This window comes from Abrus precatorius, unplaced genomic scaffold (assembly GCF_003935025.1).
Source record: "Abrus precatorius isolate BTA unplaced genomic scaffold, Abrus_2018 Scaffold7, whole genome shotgun sequence".
Classification (NCBI taxonomy): Eukaryota; Viridiplantae; Streptophyta; class Magnoliopsida; order Fabales; family Fabaceae; genus Abrus; species Abrus precatorius.
Window position 1 is genome coordinate 9,512,377 of NW_020874417.1, and position 9,855 is coordinate 9,522,231.

A 9,855-nucleotide genomic window follows, 5' to 3' on the forward strand; every position below is an offset into this window, starting at 1 on the left:
TAAAAAGATCGAGAGTGTGATCTCTGATAGTTTCTTTGTAGTTTAGCTTAATGTGTGTTAAACGATATGACTAGTTGAGATTGAGAGTGACAGATCTTTGGCACACTTCATTAATGTGGATGATGTGAGATAGGTGAATTAATTTTTAATATTGGAACTGTGTATTGTGATGAGTGTGAGTTTGTATTTGATAATTGATAAATGTGGAGATTGGTGAATTCATGTCATTATGAAAAATATTTGATTGTTTTGAATGGTAAAATGTAATTACTCATAATTTATGAATAAAGAGCTAATGTGAATAAGTGTGCATGTTAAATTAAAGTTGTTTATATTATCAAGTGAAAAAGAAAATGATGATAAATTGTGTAGAATATGAAATGCTCAAATGATGATAAGATATGTATCAGGTAGAAATACTGAATTGTTGAGAAAATGAATTAGAATGAAAATTGTTGGATATTTGAATGTTATATGAAATATTGAGAAAGTAAGTGTCATGAAAAATGCTGAGACACGGTATAGATGGTTATAGAGATACACTAAGGATATAGAGTCCAGAGAAAATTTAGGAAATCTTAGAGAAATGAAGGTGGTAAATGCTAATTGTAAGAAAGTGTACAATGATTTGATAAAAGGAAAAAGCATTCATAGGTCACACACTCATCTCCTGACAAGACACTCCTGACTATATCTTTTCTAAAAGGGGGCTGGAAAAACACATGTTATATCCATGTTATTACGGCTAACCAGCAGCTATCTATACATATATTATGTAAGACCTCAAGGCATCTTAGAGCCAATAAATATGAATTTGTGAGATGTGTGTTTGTAATAGGTGAATCATAACAGATTAAGTAGTGCAATTATAATACAGGTATTGTAATACATCAACGGGTGTAATTATAATACATGTATTGTAATGTATTAATTAATATGATTATAATGCACTCATTATGACATACTGCTCGATATGAAAATGGATGAAGTAAAAGTAATTAGGAAGTGATGGATGATCTGTTAACCTACAGAAATATCAGTGAATGTAATGTATGACTTGATATTATATTATATGTATCGTATGCTTTAAAGTGTAAATAAAGAAGTTGTTGTTATGATTTTATTAATTTAGTACTGAAACTAGCCTTACTTATTATATTGACACAAATTTATGTCTCATGTGTAAATTTTAGATAATGCTTAAATCAATGAATTATTGAGGATGAGATTACTCACTCTTATAACTACTTTTTCAAGAATTTGAAATGAAGGATGGTCCGCTCTAGGATTATATTCTCAGTGGTGTTGCAAGGAAGAATCTGCTCTGTAGCTTTAAATTGTAATAAGGTTGTAAAAATTTTAATTAAGTCTTAGTTAGAAATTAATTTTTGGTATGTAAATAATGTATGATAAATTTAAACATTTAAAAGGTTTGATAAGAATTATTATAAATAATAATTTGAACTATATTTGTAATATTCAGCAATTAACTTCATCAATCCTATTATTTTTATGTTTAATTTTTAAATTGTAAAAAATATATTTCTAATGTTTTGCAAAGTATCATGAAAGAATTCATTTTCAAAAAAGTTTCATGTCATTACATTTTCAAACTACTCGTTTTATCTTATAAATTAATTTTATTTCTTTTAAATATTTATAATTTATTATATAAAAGAAATAGTAAAAATTAAGAATGTTACACTCATAATTAAAAGTTAAACCAAAGATAAAATTTTGAATGCAAGTAAAATCATTTTTTACTTTTTTAACGCTATGACATATTACCTTTTACATGACATTATGCTATATCACAAGGCAACTTGTCACTTTCTATGCAAATCACAATATTTTATTGGTTAAAATTCTTTTTATAAATATTTCTCTCTCATAATTCTCAGACAAATCTAGATTCAATATTTTTTTTGTTATTTTACAATATTAATTTTGACTATACTTTTACACTGTTATGTATTATCCCATGATTTTAATTTTTTAAAAAATAATTTTACAAAATTTTCCATTTGATAAATAATCTTAGAAGATATTAGCAGTGTCTACATTGTAAGTTTACATAAATTTTTACAATAAAAAATTAAACTAAAAATGAGTAGACAAATGTTTAAATAATAAAATAAAAAATTTCACAAACATATTTCAATGATAATATCAACACAACATACTTCAAATTAGAATACTCTTATCAAATTTATTTATATTAGAAGTTAGCAAATAATCAACAGAAGGTGATGTGTTACAAAATTGATGACCTATATGTGAATATTAATGAGGACGTACAAATATTGTCACGGTATATAGTTTAATTAAAAAGTAATTTTTAAACTAACATTTTCACAATTTAAGAAAAATGTGATGTTACTTTGTTTACGAAAATTGATTTATAATAAACTCATTTAAGAAAAATGTGATGTAACTACTAAAAATGATAGTGTAGAGTCGTTGGATACACACTTACGAATAAAACTTCTGCAAAATAAATCTTGATAATTTGTGCAAAAGAAATGTCCAATTTACATTTCAGCCCAATCTGTTTTTTGTTTTTTTTCTTTTGTCATGAGCCAAATCTGTTTAAACTCACCCAAATCGCTTGTGACCTATAAAATCCATAACCTGTTGTTCCTCCTTAATAGCGCATGAGTGAGCTATTGAGACCTAAAGTATAAGAAGCAAGGTTCAAACACGGGAACATTTAAAATCAACACTCATTCTCATCTCTCAATGTCCCTCACACTCCAAAACAAAAGCTAAAAAAGAACTCCCCTTTCTTTGTCGTCCATGGTCATAGCATCGTTGCTCATAAAACGAACCATCACCTCCAACTCGCGCGTATTCACCCTCTCTCGCCACTCTTCTCTCAAACTTCACTCAACACTTCCACTTCAACTCTCTCTTTCGACCCACGAACCCATACAACCCCTCACTAAATCCCAGCTCAAAAACCTTGTTCTCAACCATTACACCCATGGCAACTTCATCAATCTCGTCCAAAACGTCGTCGCTTCACCCCCGGTCCTCTTCACCGCTTGCCACAATCTCGCCGCTCCCTCCCCCCTCGGTTCGGTCCCGGACCGGTTCAGCCTCGAGGCCTTGGCCCAAGAGCTTCGCGAGAACCGCTTCGACTTGGCCGCGTGCTGCGTCACACTAACACCCTCGACCAAAAACGGTTCGTCGTTGGTTCTCCCCAATTTGAAGCTGAAGGTGGTGGTTGAGGCCATTAGGATGGTTCTGGAAATCGTGTACGACGAACGCTTCGTGACGTTTTGCTACGGTGGGCGCGTTGGAATGGGAAGGCACACTGCAATAAGGTACTTAAAAAGCTCAGTTGAAAATCCTAGTTGGTGGTTCACCGTGAGGTTCAAGCGTCACAAGTTTGAACATTTTCACGTGGAGAAGTTGTGTTCTTTTGTTGAACAGAAAGTGAACGATGTCGTTTTGATTGATTTGATAAAGAGGTTGTTTGAATGTAAGGCTTTGGTGATTGAATTGGGTGGGGATTGTCTAGGAAGAGGGTTTCCTCAGGAATGTGGGTTGTGCTCGATTTTGTTGAATGTGTACTTTGATGGGTTTGATAAAGAGATTCAAGAGATGCGGCTTCGGAAGAATCGAGAGAATCGAGGGTTGGATCCGAACCTGATTGCTTCAGGTTTGGATTCTGATGTGTTTTACAAGCCAGTGAAGCTGTATGCTGTGAGGTACTTGGATGAGATACTTGTTGTGACGTCGGGGTCGAAGATGTTGGCGATGGAGTTGAGGACGGGGGTTGTGAAAGGCTTGGAACTTGGTTTGGGTTTGCGTGTTGATAAGGTGAGCACCGCGATTCATAGTGCGGCGTCGGAGAAGATTGAGTTTCTTGGGATGGAATTGCAGGTTGTTCCGCCTTCGGTTTTGCGCCCGCCAATGTCGGAGAAAGCAATTAGGGCGCGGAAGAAGTACCTCAGGCAGAAGGAAGTTAGGGCTCTGGAATTGAGAAATGCTAGAGCAAGGAACAGAAGGAAATTGGGGTTGAAGATATTTGGTCATGTTTATAAAAAGATCAAACAAGGTGAAGGGTTTAAATTTGACTATAGTATTGAAAATGAGGTCCGAGAAATTTTTAGATCTTGGGCTGATGAAGTGGTGCAAGAATTCTTGGGGAACGTAGATGAGTGTCAAGAATGGCATCGAAGTCTATCAGCTGGTGATTTTCTTCAGTTGAGACACATTCGAAATCAATTACCCCCTGACCTTGTCGATGCCTACGATAAGTTCCAAGAGCAGGTAGATAAACATTTGAATCCTGTAAAAGCTAGAAAAGCAATAGAGGAAGAAGAAAGAAGAATAAAGGAAGAGGAGGAAGAAAAGTATGCTAGGGGAACAGTTGAGGATTTGACAAGGCTCTGTCTGAAGGTTGAAGCACCACTAATTCTCATAAGAAAAGCTGTGAAGTTGGTTGGGTTTACAAATCATATGGGTCGTCCAAGACCAATTGAATTCCTTGTTGCTCTTGAGGATGCCGATATCATCAAGTGGTATGCTGGCATAGCAAGAAGGTGGCTTGATTTTTTCTGCTGTTGCCACAACTTTAAGACAGTCAAAACTATTGTAACTTATCATGTGAGGTTCTCTTGTATTTTGACACTAGCAGAGAAGCATGAATCCACTAAGCGTGAAGTGATAAAGCACTTCACTAAAGATTTGAAAGTTTATGATGTGAATGGAAATCATGAAGTGCATTTTCCTACAGAAAGAGAGGTTAAGATGATGGGAGATAGAAATCTTTCTGATCCAAAACCTGTAGATGGGGCTTTATCTTTGGCTATAGTAAGGTTGGCATCCAATGAGCCTCCATCACCTTGCATTGCCCATTTCTGTGACAAGACAACTACAGTTTTTTATCGAGTCCATTTGCTGCAAAACAGTTTGAATGTGAACCCACTGGAGAAAGAAAAATGGGTGCAAGGGATGGGTGCAATTCATGAATGCCTGAACCGGAAGTGCCTCCCTCTCTGTACTGATCATGTAAGTGATTTGTACATGGGAAGAATCACTCTTCAAGACATAGACTTTTCTTGTTGTGTGGATGTGGACTGAATGTTGCTGCTAACTCATTTCTTTCATTGCTAGCTGAATACAGCAAGACGGTCTCCAAATTAATTGCTGACCTGTTTTTGCTATATGATCAAGTGCTGTGTTAGTTTAGTTATTGTATCCACATGTTCTAATTTTTAATTAGGTATAGTCCCAATTCTTAAGCAGACTGAACCATGAGGCTAAATGAATAAATGAAAAAAAGAAATAGACTGCATTCTAATTGTATTTCTGCCTTGCCATGTAGTGGACCTGTTTTTTTTTAAAACTATAGATTGTTCATTCATAACTTCTTTGTAAGTCTGTGCGGATGCTCACCCACAATGAGTTGTTAACTAGTGCTAAAATACTACTAGTTCTTCCATCCCCTCTCCCACAGTTCCTCATTGCTCTTGACTTTGAAAATTTATGCTCTCTTTATCATCTGATAAAACCTTTGCTTGTGCTAATTCTACTCAACAAAAATATCCAGAATTATTTAATTCTAATCCACAAAAATAACAACATTTTTCTCAGATGTATATTCTTCTATTAGGAGGGGAAGGAGACTGATAGGATTGCATAAAATGTTAATTTTTATCTGCAATGTGATATAGCCCAGTGGTATTAGCTTCTTGAGAAAAAGAAGAAAAGGGCTTGCAAAAGTTTGATTCCATGACTTGAACCTACCTTTCAGTCTCTGTTAGTAGAGCCGTCAATAAGGCCTTTAGCCCAAGGGCTAATCCTACCTAGCCCTGAATCAATTCATTTATCCCTAATCTAGTGCTAGTTTAAAAAATCCAGTCCTGCCCTAAATTGATTACCCCATAACATACTGGGTCAGCCTTGGGACAATCCACGGGTCCTGACCCTAAAACAAACACAAATCTAAGGAACAATTAGAGACGATGAATCCTACCTACTTTGCATTGCACTTTGAGTTTGTTGTGGCTGGGTGCACGATGACTAAAACTTCTGGCTATTGGTGAAGTGCACTTCACATAGAACAATTCCATTTAATTTATTCTTCCAGGTTGGTGATTTTCTTCCTCTATTATACACTACGAACTTGAGTGAAATGGATCCTCTCAACATGGTGATTAATCTGATTGGGTGTAGGCTGTGTAGCACTTTGTGTAGTTTTCTCCTTTTGGACTTGGTCAGTGATACTTCAGCAGCAAACTTGGGTGTAATGTTACCTGCACAAAGTTGATTGGGTGTAACGCTACCTCCTACCTCTGTTTCATGTAAGTAAATCATTGTTTGTTTTTCCTGAAATTGGCATCTTGTTGCCTTTTGATCTACATTTGATGATGTTTATTTGATGCAGTTGTTGGTCAAAATATAATGGCAATGAAAATGACATGTTTTCATGATTGTAGAACTTGAACAAAGGGTGCCAGATTTTATCAAGGCAGGGGCTGACATAGTCGGTGTTCATTGTGAACAATCTTCCACCATCCATTTGCATTGTACAGTTAATCAAGTAAGCTTTCCTCCTGAGCTCTAACTCCTAAACATATGTTTAAGCAATTGTATAATTATCACATAGAATTTCAGAATCTTGTTGTCAAGGACAAACAAAATACTGTAGAAATCCGATCCTGCATCAGACAGGCATAGACACAATTACATGCTTTATAACTGATGTCAAGTTTCCATGAAATTACGTCCCACTTCAGATGGCTTTGCACTCACTTGTCACGAGGATAAGGTATTACTTTTTTTAACCTCAATTTTAGATTAGCTTCAAAGATATACAAAAATTTATGCCAAATTTTACATAAGCCCATGCTTCTTTAAGTTGGCATAGACTAACTAATTTGATTAAATGTATGCTAATGTAGAAATTGTAAGTTGGGGAAAGCAATAAACTCGGTTGCCAATGTTTTATTTAATGCTTTTTTAGGCTGTTTGCTTAGTAAGTTCTATGTTCCTTGATTTTTGTCTTTTATGCATTAATGGGTATCTATACTTCATGATGTGGATGGATATTAGTAAGATTTAAGTAACAGTGGTTCATTTTCTTCCTTCATGTGTGGACGAGACTTTTCTTTTCGTCCTTTTTGGCTAAAGCTAGCCTTTTATGTTGAATGGCTGCTGATCTGTTGTAAACATATTATGTTTTATATTAATGTTTTATTGATCTAGCTGCAAATCAAGCTGTCTTGGGACTTGGGAGATCTACATATATAAATGATTATTTTATATATATTGGTCTCTACGCCTGTTACTTATTTTTAATTTAGAATGTATTTGACAAATGATAACTGTATATAAATCAGTTATTTATTTTTAATTTAGAAAATTTTTCACTGCCATTACGAATCATAAGACAGTTGCTTCTAAGCTTATCAAATTGCTAAGTCAGTGACTGGTTCCGAGTAAAGTTATAGAGGCACAAAGATAAGATATGCTTTTTTATGGTTAAATCATCCTTCTAAGTGTGGGCTCAATCACCTATATTATCTTTAAGTTGGAAGTGGACACTACTACGTTGTTTAACCCAATGATTATCCGAGCAAAAAGGTTTCATGCACTAACACAGATTAATCTGAATTCTATAATTGGAAGGCACACGTAGCAGATTATTTTGAACCCCATTTTAAGTGAACTGAATTGAAAACTTTGTATAAGAAATTAATGTGTGTTTAGTGATAAATTTTAAATGTGTTGAATGAAAAACAAAATATAACTTGTAGCTGAATTGAGCAAGCCTGTTCCTGGTTTCAAGGAACTCCATTGGTTCCATGTACAATGCCATTCTCTTCCTTGGGACCCAGAATACCTCTTCTGTGCAGCCAGTGGTGGCCATTGAAAGAACAATCTGTTATATAGAATGAGCAGGTGGAATGTATTCAGCCATTCCTTATGCAATTGCATAGTTTATTATTATTATAACTTTTAGTAGCATCATTTAGTATTTAATTTCTATGTCAGGTTTATAGTATCTATTCTTAGGTTGTAATAGATCTACCATATATTCTTGCTCAAGTTGTATAACATATGGCCTCATAGTTTATGCAATGAGAGGATTTGAATGGAATATGCATCCAAATTCTTTTGGTATCTATTCTTCATGTATTTCTATACTTCACCTGTATGGCATGATGACAGTGGCTGTAACACCAAACCAACACGTTGCTTCAATTGTGGCCACTGCATTCTATGGAATTTGGAATCGTTTTTCTGGATTCGCTGTCCCAAGACCTGTAAGTCATGTAATCATCAAATGTAATAAGCATGCATGTAACCTACAAATATTCCTGGTAAAGGCTCTGGAATGTCATGGTTTGGAATTTATTATATACAGGCTTGATTAAAGAAAAGGATGCTATTCATAATTCTCAGGGAGCTGGATTGCAAAATCTTGGAAACACTTGTTTTCTCATTTCAGTACTGCACTGTTTGACATACACAACCTCTAGCTGCATATCTCAGTGTCAAGCATAAGACTTTATGTGAGAAACTCTCTGCTTTTTTGTTTTCTATCCTCTTCTGTTACACTTGCCATATTTATATTCATGGAAATACTTCATTTATGGTTCACTTTTGCTTTGTTGTTTGTGATGCAAAATAAGTGCAGTCGAACAGGGTTATGTTTTCATAATCTTTCCTTTTAGTTGGCGATGATGTATATATATGCATGAAGGAAATTATTGGTATATTGAATTTCTTATTATATTTTACAATGATCTTAGGCCACATTGCTGGATTTTGTGCTGTGTATTATACAGAATCATGTTAGCTGTGCACTGCAATCAACTGGGAGAATATTATCCCCAGAGGATCTGGTTGGGAATCTACATTGTACCCCTATGTTTTATGTTTAATTTTTGAATAAGCAACAATGGTTCTTTTTTCCCCTCTTATTGTTTTAGATAAGAATTAGGCTACTATTCTAAAATAGCCTGCTCATTTTCCCATCTCTCTGTGCTGTTTGTGTATGTATTCCCGTGGGCTAAGGAGAGTGGTTGGCGTGGAAATTTGTTTTCATTGAAAATCCATTACTTCAAAGGCATTGAGTTGAGAGTTTGATAATTTCACGTGCATTTAAACTAAAGAAGGGACATCTAAGAGTTTAGAAGTGTAATAAGGACTAAGGAAGGTCGAGATCTCTGAAATACCTAAGGAATCAATATTCTTTCTACATATTTTTCCTATTCTTGATGTTGCACTACATTGAAACTAGATCGTGATCAAGATTCTTTAACAATAATATATTCTTTTTCATTTATTTGTTGATCTAGTTTCCATCATGTTCCCTAGGTTATATTGTATCTAGGTTATTTGGTCAGTACTAGATAAATAATTTATGTTTCCAATGCTTCCCCTTAAGCTAGCGCATGTCTCAAAATAACCAAATCAATTGCAAATATAAGATGTTATTTGTCCTTGAAATGCCTTGGTGATTAAATTGGTCAACTAAAGATTTGAAATAACAAAGGAGTTGATAACATCGTCATAGCTGTTCTTTTCACGGATAAATTGACAATCAATCTTTGTGTTTAACAATGTTAGAGAAATTGAGATTTTACTTAGGATGGGAAAGAGGGTAAAAGATAGCAAATCACAGGATCATAGAAGGGATCACAATATCTTACCAAAATGTAAAATTAGACCTAAACATATACATATGTATAAAATAAAATAGATATCTACAATAACATGTAAATGACAACATTTAACTGAACATTAAATAAAAATTCATAAGTTAGCAATAAAGTCATTTAAGTCACAATAAATATAGTGTTATCTAGTGAATCTAGTTTGACAATTGCATGTTGT

General features: G+C 34.4%; 1 protein-coding gene across 3 annotated transcripts; it reads left to right on the forward strand.

Moving 5' to 3' along the window:
* Positions 1 to 2,748: 2,748 nt before the first annotated feature.
* Positions 2,749 to 8,729, forward strand: LOC113872378 (nuclear intron maturase 3, mitochondrial). Of its 3 annotated transcripts, XM_027509888.1 has the most exons (3): positions 2,749 to 5,019; positions 6,101 to 6,314; positions 6,398 to 8,729. In XM_027509888.1, the coding sequence occupies exons 1-2, from the start codon at positions 2,797 to 2,799 to the stop codon at positions 6,278 to 6,280; spliced, it is 2,403 nt and encodes an 800-aa protein (XP_027365689.1). In that variant the 5' UTR covers positions 2,749 to 2,796; the 3' UTR covers positions 6,281 to 6,314; positions 6,398 to 8,729. The 3 variants fall into 3 exon arrangements, with proteins under 3 accessions (XP_027365689.1, XP_027365690.1, XP_027365691.1); XM_027509889.1 differs by lacking the exon at positions 6,398 to 8,729 and having other exon boundaries at positions 5,685 to 6,151; XM_027509890.1 differs by lacking the exons at positions 6,101 to 6,314; positions 6,398 to 8,729 and having other exon boundaries at positions 2,749 to 4,440; positions 4,681 to 5,325.
* The last annotated feature ends 1,126 nt before the right edge of the window (positions 8,730 to 9,855 follow it).